We start from the raw sequence: 27,511 nt of genomic DNA, 5'->3' as shown, positions 1-27,511 counted from the left end.
TCGGCGGAGGCCGCGGGGTTGCGGAGAGGACTGTGCAGGGGCAGCTCGTCATTTGTGGAGCCCAGGGCAAAACGCAGATGTGGGTGCCTTGTTCCAGCATCATGGAGGCTTTCAAGATGGCATCGGCAAGCACGGGTCCGAGCGCGGGACCCTGTAGGACTGGCGGGTCGCTGCGGAGACACACCGGGCGGAAGTGCTGCCCGAAGGCCCCCACCCGCCCCCGCATCCCCTGTCCCGCCATTACCCCCTCCTCCCTTCTTCAGGGTGCTGCTGGTGGGGAGGGGGAGGGGAAAGCGACCTTTTGGCTGGTCCGGAGCTGCCTTCAGGTGAGGTTTGTACGGCATTCGGAGGAACAGAGCCGTGGGGTCTTCAAAAAGTTCATGGAAAGTGTGCATTATGAAACACACACACACACGGATTCCAGTTTTTCTGCACGGAAATAAACGGTTCGTTCCGTTTTCCCACGAACTATCTGAAATCCCCTTGTCTCGCTTCCAGATCCCGAGATGCAAATGTAATTCAGGGCCTGCGAATTGCTGGCTCTCCAGCGCCCTCTACGCCTCTCTAAATGAGCACCTACTGTGTGCAAGTGATCCGCCAAGTGAGGGGGGAGGAGGCAGAGTGTGAAAACGGAAAGTCAAGAGATAAAGCGCCCTGGGAATATAAGACTTCTAAGTATTGAGTAAATAGAAAGCCAAGGAATCTCTAGTTACATTATCAATCAGGAGCATCACAAGGCCTGGGGTCAGGGTGACATGCTGTGTGCCATCTGAGGGAGGCTTAGTGGAATCAGCATGGGAGGGGGCTTCGTGGGAAGGGGGCACTTCCTTTGGGCCTTGCACGGTGAGTAGGAATCAGAAGATAGGAGGGAGCAAGTCGGAGGTGGTGTGCAGAGTGGGTGGGAATTTTAGCAAAGCAAGAAGGGAGAACAAGCCGGCGACTGTGTGAGCCTGGGAGGCGGCGCACTGATCTGTCTGTGGGTGTCGGGTGGAAGAGAAGGCTCTGGGGTCAGTCTGGCTCTGCGCGGAGCTCCGTGCCTGCACGTGGGCATTACTTAACCTTGCTAAGCCCTGGTTTCCTCAGAACATAGTATTATCTGCAGCTTAGTGGTGTGCTAAGGGTTTTAGCAAGCTGAGCCATCCACATGGAACCAGGCAGGGAGGAAAAAAGTTAGCTTTTACGACACGTGATTTGAAGTTGTAAGTTTTGGGCGAGAGTCGGATCAGATTAGGAAACACAGTTGTGTGGAATCCTGGCCCCCGTCCTCATCAGTGGGGCTAGCCTGGAGGTCCCGGAGCCTCGGCTCCTTTGCAAATGGGGATAATCACGTCACCTGTGTTGCAGAATTCCATGACACGGTACATATAAAACAGCTCGGCCTGGGCTTGGTGTATAATGAGAGCTAGCAACCGTCGGCTCTTTTACAGCTAATCTTCCCCAATCCCTGCAAGGGTTTTTATCATTCCCATACAGTTGTTGAGGAAACAAAGGCTCAGGGCTTTGCGGAACTTGTCCAAGGCCACCCAGTCAGCCGCTGGAGGAGCTGGAACCTCACTCCTCCCATGAAGGAGCGGCAGAAGCGGCCGGCCAGGCTTTCCTACCCGTCTGAGTCCCAGAACCCCCTGTGCTCCTGGACAGTGCTCGGGCTGGGGACTGTCGGCTTGCTCCGTGCACGCTCCCTGCAGGGCACGGCTGCTGTGTTACTCAGCCTTGTTCACCAGCGCCTCACCGCAGACAGACGGCCCAGAAGGTGCTCCCGAGCCGTTGCTGACTTGAAGAGCAAGGAGGGGACCCGGGTCAGAGCCGTGGCAGAGGCAGGGCTGGGGCTGAGCCTGCGTCTGTGGGTCAACGCGACCCTGAGGGTTCAAGGCTGGGTGGATCGGAGGACGGCAGAACTCCCTGTTGGCCAAGAACCGGAAATCGGGAGCAGCGGACAGCTTGGGGCTGGGGCAGGGGGATGCAAAGATGAGGCTCAGATGGGTTTTGAGGGGGAGAGGGGCCATTGAACCAGGATTCTGCGCTGTGAAAATCCACCGGGCAATCCCCCACCCCTCCCGTGGACTGGCCCCTGCCCTGGAGTCATTCCTAATGGGAGACACACCCAGGAAACCACAGCGCGAAGACTCACACAGCCACCTCCCAACACCCAGCAACCAGCGGTGTTTGGTGATGGCTTTGAGGATGCAGGGCCCTGGAGGAGTGGGGTGGGGACCGGTCAGTCCGGGAGAGCTCCGCGGAGGAGAAGGGAGGGAGAGGCTGGGGGCGGGGCGTGCTCACCTCTGGGAAGGTGAGGCCTGGCCCCTTGGCTGGGACGCCTGGCCTGGGCCCCTGTTGCTCCAGGGGGAGCGCGGAGCCCAGCAGGTGGCAGCTGCTGTGAGGGGGCCTGCAATGCGATCTCCAGGGAAACAGCCGAGAATAACCGCTCCGCCCAGGACCACTCCCTGGCTCGGCCGCCTTCCTCTCCCTGCGCGGGCTTTGCGCTCTGCGCCCGCCGTGGGCGCCCCTCACTCCCGCCCCCTCGCTCCTCCGTGCCCCTCCTGGACCACCAGCTCCCAGCGCGTGGGGAGTGGGCCCGGCCACCTGTCTTCCCTGGCCGCGGCCCCATCACGATCCCTCCCTCCCGCGCTGCTCCTGACAACAGAGCGGCCTCCCTCACGTCTCCGCCCCCACCCCCTCCTTCGGCTCTCTCCCGGCTCTCCGCTGCGCTGGCTGATGGTGATAAACCCGATACTCAGAAGACAGCGGGTGAAAGAGACCACCTCTCCATCCTCCTCCCTCTCTCTCAGTGTGTCTCTCTGTCTGCCCTCTGGCTCCTCTGTCCCACCCAGGGTACCTCGCCAGCCCCCACCTTGCCTCCCAGTCTCTGCTCCTTGGCCTGCCCCAGCCCCAGCCCTGCCCCCTGCCTTCAGGAAGGCACAGCCATGTGAGTCCCTGGGGGCAGGGCCGGGTCAGCTTCTGGGGTTTCCCCTGGCTAGAGCTAGCAGGAAGTCTGCCCTGCAGAGGGGAAACCTTATTCTTGGCCGCTGTCCTGCTACTAAGCAAGACCAAAGTTCAGGGGAGGAGTCTGTTTTCTTGGTCAGCCGGGGACTCCCGCCGGCTTCTACTCCTTGGCATTGGGCTGTAGCAAAGTCAAGGTTGGGGGAAGGGTGGGAGCTAGAGGGCGGTGGGGTTGACAGACACCACACTGCTCCCCCTGTCCCCAAGCCCTGTCATGCTGCAGGGTGCTGGCTCCCTGGGTTGCTCCTTCTCTCCGGAGCTGGGCATTGTGTGCCAGGTGGGTGTGGCCTGGGCACACAGCACCTGCACCCCCAGGGTTGACAGACACCACACTGCTCCCCCTGTCCCCAAGCCCCGTCATGCTGCAGGGTGCTGGCTCCCTGGGTTGCCCCTTCTTTCCGGAGCTAGGCATGTGTGCCAGGCGGGTGTGGCCTGGGCGCACAGCGCCTGCACCCCCAGGGTTGATAAGGGCACCACAGTAGTACCACCCAGTCTGCATGGGAGCCCCAACTGTGGGCCCCGGGAAGAGCAGGTTTGGGGGCATGGCCCGCGCGAGCTCTCACCGGGAGACAGCCAGGGGCAGGGCACGAGGGTATCTGGAAGCTGGTCCCTTTTGAGGGCGCCTCGAGCTCCCCTTCCCTGGGGACAACGGTTGCCATTGCACACTGAAGGTCTGTGAGTGGGGTTGGGGTGTGTGTGTGTGTGGGGGGGATACGCTGCCTCTTCCGGGAGCTCTGGCCCAGCAAAGGTCCAGCAGGCAGCACCACTCCTCCCCCTCCTCCCCCTCCTCCCCGCCCCCTCCTCTTGAGTCTCCCGGCTGCCTTCGCCCCCAGGGCGCCCAGTTCCCTGGCTTTAAATGAGTCCCTGGAGGTCCCTCAACAGCAAACACAACAGGGAAAGAGCAAGAGCCAGCCCCGGGGAGCAAGAGGGAGACAACACTGGTGACTGTGCGGGGTCCACTGTGCAGGGTCCGCACCCCACTCACCCTGGGTCCCCAGGCCATCCCCTTCCTGTCCCCTCTTCCTCCTCCACCCTCGACACCCAGGCTGGGAGCTGGGATTCCCCTACTCCATACTCAGGAAAGAGGGAGGAAAGAGACATTGAGCAAAAGGGGCAGGCACGGAAGGGAGAGAGACCCTTGGTGGCCTGGAGTCGGGGCAGAGTGGTTAGAGGGCCGCTCCTGTAGAGAGGCTCAGGGATGGAGGGAGAAGCTGCGCAGGGGATCAGCGCCCCCTGGTGGAATATGTTGCAATAGCAGCAGTAGGAGCCGGATCTCCCAGCCTTGCTGCTGAGGTCCCTTGTGGTGTCTCTCATTTGGGGTGGTGGAGGGGGGGTGGTGGAGGTGATGGTGGTGGAGGTGGCATCCGAGGGAGGACAGCACAGCCCTGCCTCAAGTCCAGGCAAGATTTACTCCACCAAAAGTTGGGTTTGGGGCCGGCACTGTGGCGTAGTAGGTTAAGCCTCTGCCTTCGGCACCGGCATCCCATATGGATGGCCATATGGGCAGCGGTTCAAGTCCCTGCTGCTCCACTTCGATCCAGCTCCCTGCTAATGACCTGGGAAGGCAGTGGAAGGTTGCTCAACCTGGAGGAAGCTTCTGGCACCTGGCTTCGGATCAGCCGGTTGTGGCCATTTGGGGAGTAAGCCAGCAGATGGAAGACCTGTCTCTCTATCTCTCCCTTTCTCTGTCTGTAACTCTTTCTCTCAAATAAATAATAAATAAATCTTAAAAAAAAAAAAGAGTTGGGTTTGAGGAGGACCGCTCAGGAATCCAAGTCTGCCCACCTCATTTTCTCATCTTCCCGGCACGTGGTGAGTCACCACCCAGTCTCCAAGTCCCTTCTGGCTCCAGCATCCCAGGTTCTAGGTCAGGAGAGAGCTGACCTGGCTCCCGTCTCCTTCCTGTGTGCCGGCGCTCACGTCTGCTCCAGCCACACTGCCTCCTCTTCCTGGAAGGCACAGGGCACGTCCCGCCTCAGGGCCCGGGTGCCTGAGAGCCCTTCCCGGGGACATCTGCTTGGCTGGCCACTCACTCCTCTCCTTCCAGTCTTTTCTCGGAAGCGTTCACAATGCTTGTTCTGACCTCCTGATGTCGGCCGGCGGCCCCTCGTCGCGGGTCCTGATCCTCCCTTTTCTGCTCCCCTTCCAGACCTCCGTCACTGACTCGCTGTGTCATTTCCTGTCTCCTCAGGGTCACTGTGAAGTCCCTTTCTCCCGCTAACACAATGCTGAGCACAGGGGTTTTGTGGGACTTGTCTCTGCACATGGTCTAGGCGCCTGCCACGGTGCCTGGAACAGCATAAACTCAGGAAGCGCTTGTGGAGGGAAGGAGCGCGCCACCGGCGAGGTCTGGGTTGGCGACACACAATCCCCGTATCTATTTAATTTATTTTTTAAAACTAAAAAATATTTATCTTTATTTTATTTGAAAGGGGAGAGCGAAAAGGAGGGGGAAGGGAAGGGGGAGGGGGAGGGAGAGACTGTAGCCAGGGACCCTCAGAACTCAGTCTGGGTCTCCCACACGTATAGCAGAGATCCGAGCACTTGAGCCATCATCCGTTGCTTCCTAGGGTGCACGTTAGCGGGAAGCAGAAGTCAGCCATATCTGTGAATCAATCCTAAGGGAAAAAATACAAATAAATTGAAAACACTTTATGCTCAGAAGTCATCCACAGTATGGTTCTGTTAAAGGCCTTTTTTTTTTTTTTTAAGGATTTGTTTATTTATTTGAAAGTTGGAGTTGCACAGAGAGAAAAGGCAGGCAGAGGCAGAGAGAGAGTCTTCCATCCGATGGTTCACTCCCCAATTGGCTGCAATGGCCGGAGCTGCGCCGATCTGAAGCCAGGAGCCAGGAGCTTCTTCTGAGTCTCTCACGTGGGTACAGGGGCCCAAGGACTTGGGCCATCTTCTACTGCTTTCCCAGGCCACAGCAGAGATCTGGATTGGAAATGGAGCAGCTGGGACTCGAACCAGCACCCGTATGGAATGCTGGCACTGCAGGCGGCGACTTTATCCCCTACACCACAAGGCCGGCCCCAAAAGGCCTTTTTAATTATGAGAAACAATATTCAGAAAAGCATGGGAAATAAACGTATGGCCGCATTGCATTATCACAGGTTGCAGCAAGCACAGCACCTAAACAGCACTGGGTCACCAGCAGCACCCAGGGACTCTCTTCACATCCCTTGGCCATCACAAGGTCTCCTCCCTCCCCTCCCCCCAGACAATCCCCCCCGGGGTTTCCCACAGCTTGACCCCCTTGCCATACATCCCGGAACTTGCGAGTTTGCCTTGGCCTGTGTCTGGGACTCACACAGGTGCGAGCACAGATACGTGTTCCTGAGTCTCGGCTGCTGTCCCTCGCCATCCCAGGAGCCTGGTGCACGCGTCCTGGCGCACAGGTGCATCGCGGGAGGTTGGCAGAGGTGGACTCACCTGAGATCGCAGTGCAGGCTCCCGGCACCGCGCCGGGCATGCGGCGGGCACGTAGTACAGGTTGCACTCTGCCCCTTCTCCCTGCGGACAGTCCACTCCTGGCCCCACACCGAGCTTTGCTGCTTGCTCCACCACCTCTTGCTTCCGACCCGCAATGCAGGTTCTTGTGCATTTCACAGTAAAACACTCGGCCTTTCCTGAGCATTTTTTTTTCTTCTTAAAGAAGCTGAGGTAAGAGAATGAAATTGGGAAAGTGGAGCCCAGGTGAGGGGTCCAGGCCCGGGCAGCGTGGAGGTGAGGGGTGTGGCAGGGCCAGTGAGGGGCAGAGTGGGGCAGAAGCAGCTTTGTGTCTGCAGCCCCCTCTTTTGTGCTCTGTGCTTTAAAGGAGCCCTTGAGTCGTTAGGGCTCCGTTTCAGTGTCTTGCTCCGTTTTGCAAAGTGGATCTGTCGTGGTTGTCACCCCTGGGTCCCAGGTCCTGGAGGGGGCTCCTGAGAGTTTGCGTGATGCAGGTTGGGTATGTGAAGAGTGGGCTGAGTGCAAAGGAGGGAGCCCAGGTGTCTGGGTTGGGTGCCAGCCCCTTCATCAGGGCTCTGGGAGAGCCAGCTCCCCGGCCCCGGGACCTGGGTGAGGCCGTGGGCTCAGGTTTGAGAGCAACTCCGGGGCACGTGGTGTGAATGCCCTGTGCCCTGTCCTGAGCCTGCCGCAGGCCCTCAGGCTCTGCAGGGCGGACAGGTGTGGGAGCAGGTGCTGCTGAGGCTGGGTCGGGAGGAGCCTCTGAGCACAGCCGGGGCCTGGGATTCTTTGCAGGTGCAGAGCTCCCTCCCAGCCTGAGGTGATGCCGTGGAGGAGGAAGTCACTGCTGGGCTGGGCTGCTGAGTTCTCGCCTCCTGAGCTTGGCCTCAGGGTCGTCGTCTCCGCCCTGCAAATTCCACCCCAAAAGCTTGCCGCAGCTGCGTGGTCCTGGCGTCCTGCATGGGTTCACCTGGTGCCTGCTACCAGGGGCCCATGGGAAGCCCCAGGGCACCGCACCGCCAGGCTGTCCTTGGCCTCAGAGGCTCTGTTTCCTGCCAAGGCCACGGGCTCTGCCTGCAGCCTGACCGGGGTCGGTGATCCTGGAGGTGGGAGGCGGCAGTCTGTGCACGCGTGTGTCTTCATCCCGACACTGGGCCCTGCTGGCCTTTGTCCCTGTCTGTTGGCTGAGCCTTCCCTCCTGCACGGTGGGGGGGGGCTTCCCCTGGCTGCTGCACACCCTCCCTCCTGGCTGGGCCTGGCTCTGAGCGGGCGCCTTTCCAGGAACCTGCTGCTGAGTTCTGCTCTCACCATGGCCATTGGACCTCTGCTGGCAGATGTCACCCTGTTAGGCCTGGCCACGGGGTCCACCAGCCTCTCCAGCGCACACCGGACGCTGATGCTAGCAGTGGCAGGAATCGGCTCTCCCTTCCCTAGCCTGTGGGCATCCGTCCCTGGTGCTGAGACCCTCAACCTTGCATCACTCCTGGGAGCCGTGGGGGCGATGGGCTCCCTTGCTGCCCCGTGACCGTCACCTGCAGGAGCTGCCCACTTGCGCTGGTTCAAGCCCCTGCTCTGGCCAGCCCCCAGCACCCCTTAGGCCCACTTTGGATCAGACTCCTGCTGTTTTTGATGTTTGCTCTTTCTCTGCTGCTTATTTGATTTGAAAGGAGAGAGAGAGAGAAAGAGAGAGAGAGAGAGACCTCCCATCAACTGTTTCACTCCCCAATGCCTGTAAGCCCGGCCTGGACCAGGCTGAAGCCAGGATCCAGAACCCAGTCGGGGTCTCCCAGGTATACGGCAGGGGCCCAAGTACTGGAGGCATCATTTGCTGCCTTCCAGGGTGCACAGAAGCAGGCAGCTGGAATTGGGAGCAGAGCTGGGACTGGAACCCAGGCACTGATACGGGTGCAGGCGTCCCCACTGTCATGTCAGCCACTTTGCCAAGTGCCAGCCCCAAGGCTTCTCCGGTTTTCATCTGGTGTGGCTTTCATCTGGAGCAGAGATCTAGGCCTTAGGGCCCCAGCCACATGCTTTCCCATTCCCGAAATCCCTCTCCTCGCTGGAGGCCTGTGAGCTCCACCTGCCTCTGTGGGTCACCCTGCCCCCTCCTCCGAGCCGCCTTCCTGGTTTATTTCAGCTTTCAACATGGCTGCGGTTGGTTTTTTTTTTTTCACTTTTCATTTTCAAGATTCATTCATTTATTTATTTGGAAGGCAGAGTGGCTGGGAGAGAAGGAGAGATAGCCATAGAGAGAGAAAAAGAGGCAGAGTGTTGGTTTACTCCCCAAAGGCAGTAACAGCTGGGGCTGGGCCAGGCTGAAGCTTGGATCTCGGTCTCCCACGTGGATGATGGGGATCAGGTACCCAAGCCATCACCTGTCACCTTTCTAGGTTCATGAGCAGGAAGCTGCGTTGGAAGAAGAGGAGCTGGGGCTCTACATGGGATATGGGCATCCCGCGGCGCCCCCGTGCTGAGCCCTCGTACCGTGCTCGGAAAGGATTTCTGCTCCCATGTCCCACAAGACCAGGGTCTCTGAGGACAACGACCTTGCTTCTCAGTCTTTGTTTCCCAGTGGTGCTGGCCCAATGGGGACCTCCTTTTAGGAAATCCATAGCTGCAGTTTGAGCTTTAGCCACCAGGTGGCGATAGTTTCAAGGCTCTGCCAGTGGGCGGGGCTGCAGGTGGCTGAGAGGGAGGCTTGGGTGGGGCTTGCAGGTGCTGCTTCGCGCGTCTAGGAGCCTGGCTCTTCCCCATCGTCTTGACCACAGCTTGGCTGGGAATCGTTACAGCCAGAAAAACCGGCAAAGGGTGACAGGTCGACAGCTGGGACGGCAGTTCAGATGGCCCTGGGTTGAGTGGTTGGCAGCCAACCCTGGGGTGACAGGAGCCCAGGTGAGAAGCCGGGGGTGAGGACCTAGTTTAGGGAATGAGAGTTATTTTGGGCTGGTATTTCCTGTGAGAGGCAGGACAAGACTGGCAGCGGGTGGGTTTCCACTTGGGGGAGGGGGAGCTGCCTTGAGCATCTTGCCTCTCAGATCTGAGTTCGTGATTGAGCTGGGAAACTTCTGAAGTGAAAGTCTCGAGGGAGCAGAGTGAGGGCGCCTCGGCCACCCCTTGACACAGACTCTGGGCAGTGCAGGCAGGTGCCTGGGGCGGGGAGACCGGAGGCAGGTGTTTTCCTGGGCTGGGAGTCATTCAGGTGCATAATGTCCAACCCTGCAGCTTTTCGGTCCCTGGAAGCAGATCCTAGATAGGATTGAGAAAGGGTGCTCAAGTCAGCGGCCAGTCCTGCTCCTCCAGCCATGTCTCTGTCTCCCTTTCCACCCCCTCCTCCCCCACTCTGAGCTGGTTTTCTTTCCTGGGAACTGGGTGGGGAGGTTTCTGGGGGGTCATTCTTCCTGCTGTGGTCAGCATGGAGATGGCCTGAGATGGCCAGCGGGAGGTGCTTTGGAAACTGGAGGTGGGAGGGAGGAGGTCCGTCTGTCCTGGCTTCCAGGGCCAGCACTCTCCATGAGGACACCTGCTTGCTGGGTTTGGAAGCCTGGCTTCCCCTCTCCTGAGAAACCCAAGGTCGCAGAGGGCAGACCTGACCTGAATTCCCAGCTCCCGGCTCTGGGCCAGCCCCAGCTGTAACCGGCCTTTGGGAAGTGAACCAGGGGATTGGGTGGGAGTTCAGATTGTCGGTCTCTGCCTCTAAAAAAAAAAAAAAAACAAAAAACAAAAAACAAAAAAAACCAAAAAGGACAATTTTGGTTCATTAAAGAGGATTTGGAAAGTGCAAGCCACCAGGTGGCGCCCCTGGGCTTCTGGTCTAGGAAGCCTGCGCATTCCTAGGGAAGGAGCTCCCTAGATAAGGGATCCTGGATAAAATCCTAGTGTTTGTTGAGCATCTGCCAGGGACCTCACTGGACGCGTTGCAGGGCCTCATTCACCAAGCCCAGAGACTCCCGGAAGCAGGTGCATACGTCCAGGGCTGTGATCAGCTCACAGGTTCAGCTAAATTCAGCACTTTGGCCTGGCTCCTGCAGGTAATAAGCGGCAGGTGAGATTCACACCTGATTCTGCCCTGTTCTTAAAGCCCAGGCTTCCCCCTGACAGATGACAGACGAGGAGCGCTGATAACCTGCAGGGCGCTGGCCAGCCAGGTCCCCAGGGCTGGGCGTCTTGAGCCACTTGCTCACCAGAGAGGAGTTCCTGGCCCGGGACAGGAAGTGCCAGGATGTTCCCTGACCTGGGACTTAGGTCCCCCACCCCGACCACCCCAGGGTCTGGGTCCAGCCAGAGCAGCCTCGTTGTGGGAGAGACCTCCTTGGTGGGAAGAGTATTCCTTGGTGCTTGGGCTTGGTAGCTGTCTCCACACCAGGGGCTCCTTTATCGAAGCAGGGACCTGGTCTTCTACCTCATGCATTGTTTTGGACTGCACTTAGCATGAGTGTGCCGCCAGGGGTCTCACTCCCTCCCAACATTGTCCCCACTTTGAGGTTTTGGGCCTGAAGCACTGCGGATAAGACCATGGTCTTTCTGAGAGGCATCCTCCTCTGAGAGGTGCGGGGTCTTGGAGGAAGTTAGTGCCCCTGAAAACAGGGTGGAGAAGACGAGGCCGTGAGGGGCGCAGGAGCCACAATGGTGACATTTCCCAGGATCTAGGAGAGGCCAAGAGCAAGGGGAGGCAACAACACTGAACGAGTAATTTTTTAAAAAGATTTATTTATTTATTTGAAAGCAGAGTTATAGAGAGAAACAGAGAGAGAATCTTCCATTCTCTGCTTCACTCCCCAAATGGCTCAATGGTCAGGGCTGGGCCAGGCCGAAGCCAGGAGCCAGGAACTCCACCTGGGTCTCCCACATGGGTGGCAGGGGCTCAGGTACTTGGGCATCCTCTACTGCCTTCCCAGGCGCATTAGCAGGGAGATGCTTTGGAAGTGGAGCAGTTGGCACTGAAACCCACGCTCTTTGGGATGCTGGTGTTGCGGGTAGCAGCTTAACCCTCTGCACCACAGTGCAGGCCCCACGAGTGTTTCTCTAACGTGGCAGAAATCAATATCCCCACTTACAGGTGAGGAAATAGAGAAAGGACTACAGGGGTGACAACTTGCGTAGAGTCCAACAGTTGATATTTGGCCAAGCCAGGACCCAACCCTGGACTTCCAGCTGCCAGTGCCCAGGGTCTTCCATAGTAATGAGAGGCCTCTCATAAACATGGGTTTCTGGGGCTGGCGCTGTGGTGTAGTGGGTAAAGCTGCTGCCTGCAGTGCCGGCATCCCATATGGGCGCCAGTTTGAGTCCTGGCTGCTCCACTTCCAATCCAGCTCTCTGCTATGGCCTGGGAAAGCAGTGGAAGATGGCCCAAGTCCTTGGGACTCTGCACCCACGAGAGAGACCTGGAAGAAGCTCCTGGCTCCTGGCTCCTGATCAGAGCAATTCTGGCTGTTGCGGTCATCTAGGGGAGTGAACCAGCGGATGGAAGACCTCTCTCTCTGCCTTTGCCTTTCTATAACTCTGCCTTTCAAACAAATAAATAAGGTTTAAAAAAAAGGAACCATGGGTTTTATTTTCCCCAGGAACCTAGTACCTTCCCTAATTGATTTCCTGTTTTTCTGAAATCCAGAATCACCATTTTCCACTGGGGCAGTTCTGAGCACAGCCACCAGGTGGCGACATTGTCTGACGATGGCTCAGCCTCTGGTCTCCTGGGAAGAATGGAAGGACAGTAGCAGGTGTTGGGCCTGTTGTGTGTTGCCCTGTGTCCTGCTCTTGCACTCTATTTAGTGTTCCAATCACCTGGAGGAGGAGGTACTATCCCGTTTTACAGGTGAGGCCACTGAGGATCTGCCCGTGATAAGACGGTTTTGTGGTAGAGGCAGGAATGGAATCAGTCTGTCTGGTTTGAGTTCTGCCTCTGGGCACCCCGGGCTCCAGAAGGGAAAGGCATTGCGTGTCCACAGAGGCCCACAGCCCGGATCCCGGAGCCTGGAACTGGGAGCTGGGGCGGTCAGGGCCTGCTCCTGGGGGGCCGTGGGAGCTGCTTCTGGGAGGGTTAGCATGTAGGACAGGGGCCGGCAAGGGAGGAGTGGGCCGGCTGGAGCCTGAGGGGACGTCCTTCTTGGATCATGAAGGATACAAGGGCTCCATAAATGGGGCATCGTTTTCCCAGTGAACAGCTCCTGTGGGGCTCCTGTGCCCTCAGGGAGGGGGTCCCCAAGGCCTGTGGGTGGGTTCTGGGGGCTACGGATGGGAATCTGCAGAGCCTGCTGTCCCCTGTGGGGGTGGACAGTGGTTTCCCGGGCCCCAGCGGTGTGTGTGGGAGGCTGTGCTGATGTCACAGTCTGTGCTCCCCGGCTGGACAGAGGTGAGACCCTGAGAACTGGGGAACCAAAACCTCAAATCCTGTTGTAAAGGAAGCTCAGCTGATGTGGCTGAGCTGTGAAGATCACGGACGCACAGGGGCTGTGCAGGAGCCCTGTGTGGGAGCGGAGCATGAGCACTGGCCAGGTGCTCCGTGCACCAGGGGGCCTTGTCCAGGATCAACACAATGAGTGATCCCAGGGAGTGGGAGGCTCACGGCCCGTGGAGGAGGGCAGGGCTCCCAGCCCTCCCGCTCCCAGACAGTGAGGGTCCCTGGCCAGGCTGAGCGACCCCTGGGGTTTCTTAGACCAGTGGCCTTTGCAGGGCTGGGCTGGAGCTCAGGTGCAGGTGTGTGGGTGACTCACTGAGGGCCCAAGCAGGCAAGCTGCGGTTGCTGTTGAGTTGTCCGGGGGCCCAGAAGCTGCTGTGGTGCAGCCACAGGCCTGGGGGCCTGTGCAAGGGGTGAGTGGGGGAGGGGAGATGCTGCCTGCCTCCCACCCCTCTCCCAGTGGTTTCTCAAAATCTCCCTTGGAGGGGTGAAGGCTCTGGGGTTAATTAGCCGGTGCGCCTGTAAGCAGGGCTGAGAGGTGGCTGTGCAGGATCCACTGAGGGGTGCAGAAGTCAGGAGGGTGGCGTTGGCCAGGATCTCTGAGAAGGAGGCTGGGGTCAGGAGCCAGGCGAAGTGCAGCGAGCAGGTGGCGATGGGCGGGCGTCTGGCCCAGCCGTAGGACACCAGGGGCTGCCTGCATCCCGGATGGGGGCCCCAGGTTTGTCCCCTGTGCCAGCTTCCTGCTATTGGGAGGCAGCAGTGATGGCTCAAGCCGTGGGACCCCTGTCCCCGGGTGGGGACCTGGACGGAGCTCCCAGATCCTGGCTTCGGCCTGGTACAGCCCCAGCCATGTGGGTGTCTGGGGCGTGAACTAGCATGTGAACGCGCTCTCTGTCCTTCTCTGCCGCTCAGAGAAGTAGACAAATAAATAAAGAAGGAAGAAGTATTTATCTAACGGGGCAGAAGTTATCACTCCCCTTTTATAGGTCTGGAGAAGTTATGCAGCTTTCCCCCCTTTTTAAAAAAAGTTATTATTTTAATCGCATATATTTCTGACATACAGTGTGATAATACACACGTTCAATGGGTAGTTAGATCAGGTTAGCTAGCCTTTCCATCTCTTCTTCTTCTTCTTTTTTTTTTTTTTAAAGATTTATTTTATTTATCTGAAAGACAGAGTTACAGAGAGAGGTAGAGACAGAGAGAGGTCTTCCATCCGTTGGTTCACTCCCCAGTTGGCTGCAACTGCCAGAGCTGTGCCAATCCGAAGCCAGGAGCCAGGAGCTTCTTCCAAGTCTCCCACGTGGGTGCAGGGGCCCAAGGACTTGGGCCATCCTCCACTGCTATCCCAGGCCATAGCAGAGAGCTGGATCAGAAGAGGAGCAGCCAGGACTAGAACCGGTACCCATATGCGATGCTGGCACTTCAGGCCAGGGCGTTAACCCGCTGTGCCACCATGCTGGCCCCTCCGTCTCCTCTTAAAAATATGATTGCCAATAACTATACATGGTTGTGGGGAAAGGTGTGATATTTCACTAAATGCATCTTTGTGTTCTGATCCAATCCAGGTAATTACTGATGCCCTAGGACTTACTCCTGCCATCTGACTGTGTGTAGTACCCCCATGCCATCTGACTGTATGTGGTACTCCTATGCCATCTGACTGTGTGTGGCACCCTATGCCATCTGACTGTGTGTGGCACCCCTATGCCATCTGTCTGTGTGTGGTACCTGTATGCCATCTGACTGTATGTGGTACCCCTATGCCATCTGACTGTATGTGGTACTCCTATGCTATCTGACTGTGTGTGGCACCCCCTATGCTGTCTGACTGTATATGGTACTCCTATGCCATCTGACTGTGTGTGGTACCTCTATGCCATCTGACTGTGTGGTACCCTCTATGTCATCTGACTGTATGTGGTACCCTCTATGCCATCTGACTATGTGTAGTACCCCCATGCCATCTGACTGTGTGTTGCACCCCTATGCCATCTGTCTGTGTGTGGTACCCCTATACCATCTGCCTGTGTGTGATACCCTATGCCATCTGACTGTGTGGTACCCCTATGCCATCTGACTGTGTATGGCACCCCTATGCCATCTGACTGTGTGGTACCCCTTACACTCATCCCTCTAGCCCCCTCCCCTGCTCCCCAGCCTCTAGTAACTGCTGTCCTGCATTCACATGGGCTTTTACTTATTATTAGTTTATTGTTTTAGCTTCTTCCTGTGAGCGAGAACGTGGTGTATTTACCTGACCACTTGACATCATGGCCTCCGGTTCACTCATTTTGCTGCAGATGTTAAAAATACCATTCCTGGCTGGCGCCACAGCTCACTAGGCTAATCCTCTGCCTGCAGTACCGGCACCCCAAGTTCTAGTCCCGGTCGGGGCGCCAGATTCTGTCCCGATTGCCCCTCTTCCAGTCCAGCTCTCTGCTGTGGCCCAGGAGTGCAGTGGAGGATGGCCCAAGTGCTTGGGCCCTGCACCCCATGGGAGACCAGGAGAAGCACCTGGCTCCTGGCTTCAGATCGGTGCAGCGTGCTGGCCGTAGCAGCCATTTGGGGGGTGAACCAATGGAAGGAAGACCTTTCTCTCTGTCTGTCTCTCTCTGTCTAACTCTACCTATCAAAACAAACAAACAAACAAACAAACAAAAAAACACCATTCCTGTTGCCGACAGTGTGGTATAGCAGGTTCCCTGCCTGTGGTGCTGGCATCCCATGTTGGTGCCAGTTAGTGTCCTGGCTGCTCCAGTTCTGATCCAGCTCCCTGCTAATGGCCTGGGAAAGCAGCAGAAGATGGCCCAGGTCTTTGGATCCCTGAACCCATATGGGAAACCCAACTCCCGGCTCCTGGCTTTGGTCCGGCCCAGCTCTGGCCATTGTGGACATTTGAGGAGTGAACCAGTGGGTGGAAGATTTGTCTCTCTCTCTCTGCCTCTTCCTTTCTCTGTCTGTGACTCTACCTCTCAAATAAATAAATAAATCTTAAAAAAACACCATTCTTTTTTGTCACTGAACAATAACCACTGTGTTGTTATTAATAATAATAGCATCCAGTCATCCCGAGGAACATCTAGGCTGGCTCCCTGCTCAGCCACAGTGAATAATATCTCTTTCTTGTGCGAATTTCATTTCCTTTGGATATAACTCAGAAGTGGGATAACCGGATCAAATGGTCATTCTGTGGTGATATTCTGAGGACCTGCTATGCCATTCTCCGTAAACTCTGTACTCATTTACATTCCCATCAACAATGTACAAGAGTTCCCCTTTACTTCATGTCCTTGCCAGCATTGATTGTTTTAAAAAATCTTTTTGATAGCAGCCATCCTAACTGGGCTGTGATATTGACTCATTGCAGCTTTTTACCTTAAATTTAAAAGCCCCAGAAAAACCTGGAAGAGGACAGTCACCTCTGACTCCTGCCCCACCCGGCCCCTTAGCCCACCCTAGGATTTATGAGGCCCAGCCCAGGGAGGACAGGGCCCTCTGCCTTGTGCTCGGTCTAGGTGCATGCTGGCAGTTGGCCATCTCTGCAAGTTGATTTATTTTCTCCTTGAATAAATGCAGTCCGTCTGTGAGTGCATATCCTGTCTCCTCTCTGTTCTGCTCACTGCCCATCCCTTCCTCTCTCCTCTTCCTCCACAACTCAGCTTATTATTTTGCTGTTAAAACATGTGTGTGTACATACATATTGATAATCTTTTTCACTAAAAGTAAAAATATTGAAAGCATCAGAAAATGAGATGGTGAGTGAGGTGGTTTCAAGGGCTCAAACAGGGAGATGTATGCAAGCACTGGAAGGGATACCCACTACCGGGAAAGAGTGGACAGTCCGATGTGTTTTTTCAAATGAGAACAATAGGACACAGCACAGCGGCACCTACCAAATCTTTCTCTCCCATAAAAGCAACAACACAACGGACTTATTTTTTGAGAACTTCGTCAGAAGTCCACAAGTTAGCCAATGACTTGCAGTAGCCTGAGAACATTTGTTTGAGAAAATATGGCTGAATCTGGATAAGGACTGGAGCTGTGTGCTGTTTTTAAAAGCCTTAAAAATAACAGCCTGTAGTAGCAGAGAAAACCTACAGCCTAGCAGCTACCGGGGACAGAACCCTGTCAAACCACATTCCCCATGGATTGTCATGATTCAAACACACTAGCAGGGAGGTTTTGCTGTGACCCGCCTTCGGCACCCCACTGCAAAGACTTCTGTACCCGGCACAATTTGTCTAAGCAGTGACAGGCAATCATCTAAAATCATGGCCATCTGAGGAAGTAGATAACAATTGGTGGAAACAGCAGACGAGTTAACACCAGAATCAAGAGTGGGGGCCGGCACTGTGGCGCAGTGGGTTAACGCTCTGGCCTGCAGCGCTGGCATCCCATATGGGCATCAGTTTGAGTCCTGGCTGCTCCACTTCTGATCCAGCTCTGTGCTATGGCCTGGGAAAGCAGTAGAGGACAACCCAAGTCCTTGGGCCCCTGTACCCGCATGGGAGATTGGGAGGAGGTTCCTGACTCTTGGTTTTGGTTCAGCTCAGCTCTGGCTATTGCAGTCATTCGAGGAGTGAACCAGTGGATGGAAGACCTCTCTCTGGCTCTTTGTCTCTCTGTAACTCTGTCTTTCAAAGAAATAAAATAAATCTTAAAAAAAGAAAAAAAGTGAAGCCAGGAGGCCAGTGTTATGGGGCAGGGGGTTAAGCCACCACTTGCAGTGCCAGCATCCCATATCTGTTTGTCATTTCAAGTCCCATCTACTCTGTTTCTGACCCAGCTCCCTGCTAGTGTGCCTGAGAAAGCAGCGAAAGATGGCCCAAGTGCCTGGGCCCCTGCCACCTATGCAGGAGACCCAAATGGAGCTCTGAGATCCAGGCTTTGGCCTGGACCAGCAGATGGACGATATTTCTCTCTCCCTCTCTTTCCCCCACCCTCTCTCTCCCTTTCAAATAAATAAATATTAAAAAAAAGAATGGAGCCAGAACTCAAGCCCAGGCCCTTTGAATTCCTACAACCTGCTGATTCTTGACAAAGGTGCTAAAAACATACCTGGGAGAAAAGACAGCGGCTTCTCCTAGTGATGCTAACACATGCAGAAGACTGGCCCTCGGCACTCTTCCCCCATGCCTCAACTGTGCCAAATTCAAATAAAAATTGATGAAAGATCCAAATGTCAGACGTGAAACAATGAGACTTCCCGAGGAAACACTACAAAACGTTGATATAGGCCATGATTTTATGGATGAGATCTCAAAAGCACAAGCAACAAAAACAAATGGGATTGGATCAGACTAAGAAGCTTCCACACAGCAAAGGAAAAAATCAAGACAGTAAAAGGACAGTGACAGAATGGGAGAAACAGTATGGAGACTGCTCCTCCGACAAAGGATTAAAATCCAGGGCATATATGGATCTCAAAAACTCAGTAACACACAGAAAAGTGCAGTTTTTAAATGGGCAAGTGATATGAGTCAAAGCCTCTCCAAAAAAGAAACCCAAATGACCAACAGATTTTAGACAAACTGCTCAGAATCAACAGCCATCATGATGTTGAAAAGCAAAGCTATAAGGAAAGGGGTAAGCACTTGGCCCAGAGATTAAGATGCTGCTCGAGGTGCTGACGTCCCATGCTGCAGTGCCTGGGTTCAAGTCCCAGCTCTGCCCCTGATTCCAGACGTACCCAGGCCTGGAGGTGCTGGTGATTCTGAGTGCAGTGAGGCTGTGCACAGGAAGGACGTGCAGGTCTCCCTTGCCCTGTATTGGCAGTGGCAGGTGGGCCCAGGAGGAGTGGGCAGATGTCCATCCCTCCCCCTTGTGGCAGGGCAGAATGGGCTCCCATGGGCCTTGCCTTTTCCCTGAGTGTGCAGAGAGGATGAGGTGCGTGGATCCCAGAGCCCTCAGGGCTCTGTGGGAGCCCTGAGAGCCAGATGGCTGCCGGCCACAGGCCAATATTTGCTTGGGATGGGGGAGTTAATTCTATGAAGGGCTTTTAGTGTTATTTAAACAGTGGGAGGTTCTGTTTACTTTTTTTTTTTAATTAATTAATTAATTTATTTTTTTGACAGGCAGAGTGGACAGTGAGAGAGAGAGACAGAGAGAAAGGTCTTCCTTTTGCCGTTGGTTCACCCTCCAATGGCCGCCGCGGCCGGCGCGCTGCGGCCGGCGCACCGCGCTGATCCGATGGCAGGAGCCAGGATCCAGGTGCTTTCCCTGGTCTCCCATGGGGTGCAGGGCCCAAGCACCTGGGCCATCCTCCACTGCACTCCCTGGCCACAGCAGAGGGCTGGCCTGGAAGAGGGGCAACCGGGACAGAATCCGGCGCCCCGACTGGGACTAGAACCCGGTGTGCCGGCGTCGCTAGGCGGAGGATTAGCCTAGTGAGCCGCGGCGCCGGCCAGGTTCTGTTTACTTTTAATCTAGTAAAGGGAGAGAGAGAGAGAGAGAGAGAGAGAGAGAGAGAGAGAGAAAAGGAGAGAAAGAAAGAAAGGGGGCACGGTAGAAATAGGGAGAGCCACTCATCCACTGGTTGACTCTCAAAATGCCTTGCAAAAGCCAGGCCTGGGCCAGGTGGGAACCAGGAACTCCATCTGGATTTCTTAGGTGGGTGTTGGGGGCCGGGGTACTTGAACCATTCGCTGCTGCCTCCCAAGATCATTATCAGGAGCTGGATCCCAGGAGGAGTAGCTACATCTGGATAGGCACCGCCATATGGATGCCTGAGTCACTGCTTCAGCCTCTGGGTCCCCAGGCCCTCCCGGCCAGTGAGGGCTTTGTTCTCTGGCTCACAGCTCCTCACTCAGGCAACTGACAGTTGACATTCTAGAAACCAGAAAGGAAATTCGCCTTGCTGAGTGCGGTGGGACTCGGGAGGGCTTACCCAGGCTTGCTGTGAGTGTGAGTTGTGTCCTGGTGCAGGCAGGCAAACCTGGGCCAGAGCTGCTAGCCCTGGATGAAGGTGACGGCGGAGGTCAGGTGGGGGCTGTGTGTGTCAGAACCCAGCTGCTGCGTCTGCAGGGAGGGTCCTGTCTGAGCGGTGGCAGCCGTCCTGGCTCAGCTCATCACTGCCATCTGCTTTGCTTGCTCCATGCGCAGGGTGGGTCTGGGCGGTCTGGAGCCTGGTGGGTGGCCTGCCTGCTGCATCCTGAGTGCTGCAGGGCCCCGCCCCTGGGGTGTGGAGAGCAAATGAGCTCTGTGAGCGTAAACTTTTCCCCTGTTCTTGCCTCTTCCCTTTCCGATGCTTCCTCTGCAGCTGATCAGCCAGCAGGAGCTGCCATGGGGCCCTGCTTAGCAGCCCCCCACCTCTGCTGGGCCTCGGGGCTGCTGGCCTTCCTCAGCCCCCTCCTCAGTGAGTGCCTGGGCTCCCTGGGAGGGAGGGCGACTGGGTGGGGCTGGGGTAGGTGGGGCCCTGCAGTCCAGGGAGGGCTCTGGGATCTGCAGCCTGGGGTACAAGAGGAGAAAACTGCGCGATTGTAACTGACAGGGCAGCACGTTTGTTTAGGTCTGGGGAGGACAGAGAGAGAGAAGGAGAAGGCGTTTGGGGGTGAGGATGCTGGGGCTGCTGAAGGCCACTTCTTTCAGGGCCCTGGAGGCCCCTGTGCTGCATTCCCAGGACGCGTCTGCCTGGAGAGACAGATGGGGACAGCCTGGAAGGCTGCTCCTGCGGAAGTGAAGCTGTGGGGGGCACCCCTCTCGGAACTCAGGGCGTCCCCGCAGCCTCTGCAGCTGTCCTGGTTGTGAGCTGGAGGAAGCTCCTCCGGTGTGGAGCAGGAGTGGACAGGGCTTGGGATCAGCTCCAGGAGCTCCTCCCAGGCGGGCCCTGGAGGTCTCGGGCTCCCCTTAAGAGTTGCTCTGTGTGTTTTCACCTGAAGATGTCAAAAAGAAGTTCTCTTTGGGTCAAATGCATAGGATGGGGGTGCCCTTTCTCGTCCCCGTGTGCTGCTCCTCCACCCACCCTTAAATGCTCAGGCCCCGCAGCCGTCAGATCAGAGCACGCTGTGTCACGCGTGCTCTCAAGTGAAACCCTGGGAACGGAGGACGGCTGGCCGCCCCAGGGAAGGCTGCGGAGAGTGCGTGCCATGGGCTGCTGTGGGGGCGGAAAAAACAGACCTCCCTGTGCTCCGGGTAGGGAAGTAGCCAGAGCCACTGAGACGCACTGGGCTTGGGGACCACCAATGTGCCATTGGCCACAGGTTTACTCTCGTCCTTGGAGGAGGAAAAGAGGAAACAAAAAGGGAATGGCAAGTTCAAGGTCCAAATTCTTATTTTTATTATGTTTAAAAAAGATTTATGTATTTATATGAAAGGCAGAGCTACAGAGAGAGAAAGTGAGAGAGATCGATCTTCTATCTGCTGGTTCACTCCCCAAATGGCTCAACGACCAAGGGTGGGCCAGGACGAAGCCAGGAGCCAAGAGCTTCTTCAGGGTCTCTGACATGGGCATCGGGGCCCAAGCACCTGGGCCATCTTCTGCTGCTTTCCCAGGTGCATTAGCAGGGAGCTGGATTGGAAGCAGAGCAGCTGGGATGTGAGCCGTCACCCACATGGCATTCAGATGCTGCAGATGGCGACTTTACCCACTGCAGCATGCCCGCTCCCAAATTCGTATTTTTTTAAAAAAAGATTTATTTATTTATGTGAAGGTCAGTGTTACACAGAGAGAGGAGAGGCAGAGAGTGAGAGAGGTCTTCCATCTGCTGGCTCGCTCCCCAGTTGGCCACAATGGCTGGAGCTGTACTGATTTGAAGCCTGGAGCCAGGAGCTTCTTCTGGGTCCCCCATGTGGGTTCAGGGGCCCAAGGACATGGGCCATCTTCCACTGCTTTCCCAGGCCATAGCAGAGAGCTGGACTAGAAGTGGAGCAGCCGGCACTTGAACCTGCGCCCATATGGGATGTCTGCACTGCAGGCGGCAGCTTTACCTGCTATGCCACAGTGCTGGCGCCATCCAAATTCTTATTTTTATGGTTGCAAATCATCCAGGTGGCTGCAAGATTACCCGGGTTTGCAGCCACGCTCAGACAGGGGCTGTTTGTATCGGCTGTCTGTCGTGCCAGCCCTCGGGAGGAAGGCGCACCCACAGGAGGCTGTTCCTTTAGAAAAAGCTGCTAGCGAGCCGCACAGCTTCCTGCACGTGTGTTTCCTCACAGACAGCTTATTACAGCTCAGCAGTTCTACTGCCTCTACCAAGATGACGTAATTATGTGTGAGTCTATAGGGTCTACAACAGGGATCTCCTAGTTTGGTGTCAGTTTTTCAGTAAGGTTTTCATGATGGAGAAAACAACAATAGAAACAAAGGTGCCACACGTCGGAGAGGCTTAAATATAATTCCTTGAGGTGAGGTTCGTGGATTGTTGCCAACACGATCAGGAACCTGCGCCCCACAACCGTTACTTTACAAATGGAGAAGCAGCCACCAGATGTAAACATCCACCTGGCGCCGAAAGCACTGCAGACGTGGAAGGGAACAGGAGACTGTGCACGGGGACCTCAGGACCGTGTGGAATTGGGGCAGTGCGCAAAAAGGGGAACTGAGCGATGGCCTGTGGCAGCCAGGGCACGGATCGCATATATGACACACGTAACACTCCTCGATCTTGGTGCCTAGGAGGAGATTAAATACCTGCAGAGGAAGCAGACCCAGTGATGGCGAGTGTGGGAAAGCTTTCATTGCCATTGTTTTTGTTTTAATTCCAAACCAGTAATTGAGCTCGCAGAGACGTCTGTGGACTAATGGGGAGAGAGCACTTGGGCTGAAATGACAGGGAGGAGGGGAAGAAAGAGGACGGAGGGAAGAAAGGAGGCCTCGAATTTCTCATGCTAGGGCCAGGCTGTCTAGGATCGAGAAAGAACATCATTCTTTCAAGGTCTCAAGACGGTGGGCGTCCCATTAAGCCAGACCTGTGTGCTATTAATGAGACCTGCCCTGGAAATTGCTCTGCCTACTTACAGGAAGACTGAAGCTCACAGCTGGATGCGTAAACAATACAAACAGATCTCACCCAGAGTGTAAGTAAGTTCTTGACTGCACCTTGGGAGAAGAAAGCGCCCCTAAAAAGCCTGCAAAGCGCTCAGGAGAGACACCTGCTGGACAGACTGAGCTCTGCATCCTATCCGCCAGGTTGATTGGATCTGGGTGATGTTTGGAACAGGGTCTGTTGGTTTTAGCCATTGGGGGTAACCTGGTGCAATCCCTGGTTCTTTATCTATGTGGTCCTTATCTATTCCCAGAAATAGCTTTCTAAAATTATCAGTAGCCTAGTTTTCAGAGAAAATGTTTGTGGCCAATCATGGTTTTTTAAAAATATAGATTTATTTATTGTATTTGAAAGGCAGAGTTAGAGAGAGAGAGAGAGATCTTCCATCTGTTGATTTCCTCTCCAAATGGCTGCAATGGCTGGACCTGGGCCTATCTGAAGCCAGGAGCTTCTTCCAGGCCTTCCACATGCTGCAGGGGTCCAGGCAATTGGGCCATCTGCCAGTGCTTTCCCAGGTGCATTAGCAGGAAGCTGGATTGGCGGTGGAACAACCAGGACTGGAACCGGCGCCCATTCGGGATGCCGGCACTGCAGGTGGCTTTTCCCTGTTGTGCTGTAGCAGCACTGCGCCCCCCCCCCCCCCCCCCCCCCGCAGCAAGTTCTAAAGAGAGGAATCTTCACCTTGTAACAAGAGAGTCCCTGCTTACCTACAGCCCACCTTTGTGGGTTGAGCCAATGTAAATTCGCTGTGTGTGATGATAAATAAAAAGTTACTGTCATGGAATAAATCAATTCAGACTGGATCTTGACCTCTTTTGAACTGTAACCAAGACTCATGACAAGTCGCTGGACCTAGGGGGCTCACACTCTGCCTGAATGTACCTTCTGTTGAGGTTTTAACAGAGTTTGTCTACTGTACACTTGTTTTTTTTATTTTATTTTATTTTTTTTATTTTTTTTTTTTGACAGGCAGAGTGGACAGTGAGAGAGAGAGACAGAGAGAAAGGTCTTCCTTTGCCGTTGGTTCACCCTCCAATGGCCGCCGCGGCCAGCGCGCTGCAGCCGGCGCACCGCGCTGATCCAATGGCAGGAGCCAGGAGCCAGGTGCTTCTCCTGGTCTCCCATGGGGTGCAGGGCCCAAGCACCTGGGCCATCCTCCACTGCACTCCCTGGCCACAGCAGAGAGCTGGCCTGGAAGAGGGGCAACCGGGACAGAATCCGGCGCCCCGACCGGGACTAGAACCCGGTGTGCCTGCGCCGCTAGGCGGAGGATTAGCCTAGTGAGCCGCGGCGCCGGCCCGCCTACTGTACACTTGTGAACCATGGGTGCTCCAGGATGAGCGTCTTTCATGGACTGAGACCTCCTGCTGCTCCCTGCATCTCCCTCTCTCCCTCCAGGCTCCTCACAGCTGTGCTCACATCCGGTCTCTGGGCAGCTCCTCCCTGGCAGCCTGAGATTGGTGCCTCCTGTGTGTCTCTGGCCCCCTCTCCAGGAAGTGGGGATTCTGCCCGGGCCAGCTCTTAACCGTACTGACTACCCAGAAGTGCCTGCTCTTGCTAAGCCTGGGAGGCTCTTGCTTCCACTTCCAGAAGAGGGAGGCTGGAGGATGCTCCTCCCGCAGGTGCTCCGGTGCCCATGGAGCAGGGAGGGGCTGAGCTCTGGAAGGGCAGGGAAAGGGCGGAGGAGCTGGGGCAGCATCCTGAGATCTGGAAACCAGGGCACTGTGTCTGGCTCTGCCCCATGGGACCCAGCGCAAGTGCACTGCCCTGGGGGAGTCACTCATTTGCCACAGGAAGGCCTGGGCCCTGCACAGATCACCCCTTGCACCTCCCTTCGCCCCCAGGTAGCATTCTGGGGTTCAGTGCCTCCACCCAGATAGGACTTCCCTGTGGCTACTTCAAGGCCTCTGCTTTGTCTCTCCCATCCTCTCTTGTTCTGTTCCTGTGTCCTGGAAGGGCTGACAATGCTGAGCCTGTTTAGGGCTCCTTCAGAGAGGAGATCCCAGGCTGCCCAGTGGCCACTTCCTCAGTCATCTAAGCCAGGAGAGACTGCTCCTCTTCTGGCTCCTGCATCTGCTCCTCTGTCCTTTGCCTCTGCCCTGAGAGGGAACTTCGTCTACAAACCGCCCCCCCCCCCCCCCAAAGCAATCCACAGCCGCGCTACATAGAGGCAGCTAATGAAAGTCTCAGCCAGCCCCATGCAGTTCCTGCCTGGTTAGAGGAAATACACGCTTCTTTCTCCACGCCCCCTCTCATGATGCAGGTGAGGCGAAGGACAAACACTGTTTTGATCAGAATTATTCACGAAAGTCCCCCAGGAAGGTGCTTCAGGGACATCTGCAGTCCCGTCTCAGCAAGTCCTACTGCCCTCCTTCCCTTTTTGGAAAAATGAGCTGCTTCTCTGGGCCTTACATTCAGTAGAACACTTATGTTTAGTGGCCATGGTTGTCCCCACTCTTCTGTATTTGGACAGCATGCAACATAGAATATCCAACAGTTATTTACCAGCTGTTGGCCAGAGGATGCCCTTGGTCCTTTGCCACATGGGCCTCTCCCCAGGTCAGCTCACAGCGTGGCAGGTGCTTTCTGCAGCAGGATGAACAAAGAGAGTGCAAGGGAGACACAAGTCACAGTCTTGCACACCTGTGTCCATATGTGACATCCCATCACATCTGCTGTATTCTAGTCTCTCTCAGGGCAGACCACAAGCCAGGGAGGGGATTACACCTGAGTGAACATGATGACTGAGGGGTCTTTGGGGATACTTCAGTGGTGGCCTTCTGGAAGGATCTCTGACCTATACCCACAGCCATGCTGTCCAAGGTCTGCTGCAGTCTGTGCAGGCCTTTGGATGCAAGAAGACAGCCACAGCCATAACATATGCCACATAAGGCAATGGACTTATCAAGGTGAATGGGAGGCTCCTGGAGATGACTGAGTAATGTGCGCTGCTGTGCAAGCTACGGGGACCTTGTTCTGTTTCTGAGCAAGGAGCAGTTCACTGGCGTGGAATCCGTGTCCAAGTGAAGGGTAGTTGGTCGTGTGGCTCAGATTTAAGCTGTCCATCAGCTGATCTCCAAAGCCCTGGCGGCCTGTTACCAGAAACACATGGATGAAGCTTCCAAGAAGGAGCTCCAAGTCATCCTCACCAAGTAGGACCCAGCCGTGCTGGGAGCTGACCCCTGCTGCGTGAGTACAAAAGCTTGGAGGCCTTGGACTTACTACCAGAAATCCTATTAGTAAGCCCATCACCAGGATCGGCGTTCAACTTTATAATGAAAAATGGTTGTGGGATTTTCAGATTAACAACAACAATAACAAAAAACCATGAGCAAACAAACAAGAAGTGGCCTTCTGCAGTTATGTGCTCAGTGGGCCAGAAAATCTGTGTCTGTCATCTCATGTGGTTCACTGTCAAGGAGACCGAGGGCTGGCAGGTTACCTGTTCAGTGTTATACCCCATTAAAACCAGAACTTGATCCCAGAATTGCTTCCAATGCATTGCACTAGTTTGCTTTCCTAAATCAAGGGTTTCTACTGGATGGATTTGATTAATCAGGAAGAATTTCTGAGTTTCTCTCACTTGCTCTGCTGAGAAAATGCTCACATTTCCCCTTTGCAACCCCCTAGGCATCTGCAGCACCTTGGACAAGGGCCCTGAAGCTCGTGGCTCCGGGGTTCTGGATTCTGGACTCCACTTTCCTGTGAAGGGGACGCGAGGGGGCTCCGTGTCGTTCCATGTGGTGCAGCATCCAGGATGGACTCCTGGAGAGAAGCTGGAGGAGATCTTGTGGAGCTTTGGCCCTGAGTCAGTGCACAGAGTCATCCTGCGGGTCCCCAGTGGGGCAGCCTCTCCAACCTGGGTCAGCCTCAAGGACAAGTACAAACCAAGGCTCCACGTGCCCAACATGATATCGCTTGTGATTGAGAATGTGACCTCACAGGACAGTGGGCAGTATCGGGCTCACATCAGATTCACTGGAGGATTCTCATCTACCCAGGTTTTCCACCTCACTGTCTATGGTAAGTGACAGCCCCTGTCTGGAAGCCCTGGCACAGTTCCTGCTGCTGTGCCCAGGAGCGTCTCCTAGGCCTGCTGTGCAGGGTCTCATCAGTCACTGACTTGAGTGTGCATTGTCTCCTGTGAACACAGAGCGTGCTCACCACCCACATGGGCAGGGGGAGAATCACGTGGGTACTGTAGGAGAGGAAGACAGAATGTTTGAAAATTAGGGAGTTTCGCAGTAGCAGATTTTTCTTTATAGAACTATGGTTACTTCATTTGCACATTAGTTTTTTTCCCCAAAAAACATTTTATTTAAGGAATACAAACTTCAGGCATTTCATAATTACAACTTTAGGAACATGGTGATTCTTCCCACCTTACCCAACTTCCCACCCACACTCCCACCCCTCTTCCTCCTCCCTCTCCTTTCCTATTCTTATTTTTTACTAAGATCTATTTTCAATTAACTATATACACATATGATTAGCTCCATGTTAAGTGAAGAATTCAACAAATAGTGTGAAATAAAAAAAACTGTTTCTCAACAGTGGAGATATGGGCTGTTCAAATTTGTTGATTCTCAAAGTATCAATTTCACTTCTTTAGAGTGCCTTTTAGGTCTCTATTAGTTATCACAGATCAGGGAGAACATATATTTGTCCCTTTGGGACTGGCTTCTTT

At 55.3% G+C, this 27,511-nt stretch overlaps 1 protein-coding gene and 1 long non-coding RNA gene across 4 annotated transcripts in view; one reads left to right on the top strand and one right to left on the bottom strand.

Moving 5' to 3' along the window:
• Positions 1-8,631: 8,631 nt before the first annotated feature.
• Positions 8,632-19,952, bottom strand: LOC138850524 (uncharacterized). The gene is made up of 2 exons (XR_011390354.1): positions 19,728-19,952; positions 8,632-9,690 (listed from the first exon to the last, which is right to left on the bottom strand). It is a non-coding gene; the product is annotated as an uncharacterized lncRNA (long non-coding RNA).
• The window catches only part of LOC103350039 (SLAM family member 5), an 18,757-nt gene continuing 11,195 nt past the window's right edge, over positions 19,950-27,511 (top strand). For 2 of the 3 annotated variants that reach the window (XR_011390352.1, XM_008264273.4), the window contains exons 1-2: positions 19,955-20,195; positions 26,455-26,847. Coding sequence is in view for 2 of the 3 variants with exons in the window: in XM_008264273.4 (XP_008262495.4) it covers positions 20,033-20,195; positions 26,455-26,847 (556 nt within the window). In the remaining variant the exon portion in view is untranslated. Of the gene's footprint in view, positions 20,196-26,454; positions 26,848-27,511 lie in introns of all 3 variants that reach the window. The other variant, XM_051858507.2, reaches the window with a different exon arrangement.

The sequence above is a fragment of the Oryctolagus cuniculus genome, chromosome 7, assembly GCF_964237555.1.
Source record: "Oryctolagus cuniculus chromosome 7, mOryCun1.1, whole genome shotgun sequence".
Lineage (NCBI taxonomy): Eukaryota > Metazoa > Chordata > Mammalia > Lagomorpha > Leporidae > Oryctolagus > Oryctolagus cuniculus.
This window is presented reverse-complemented; position numbering and strand designations above follow the sequence as displayed.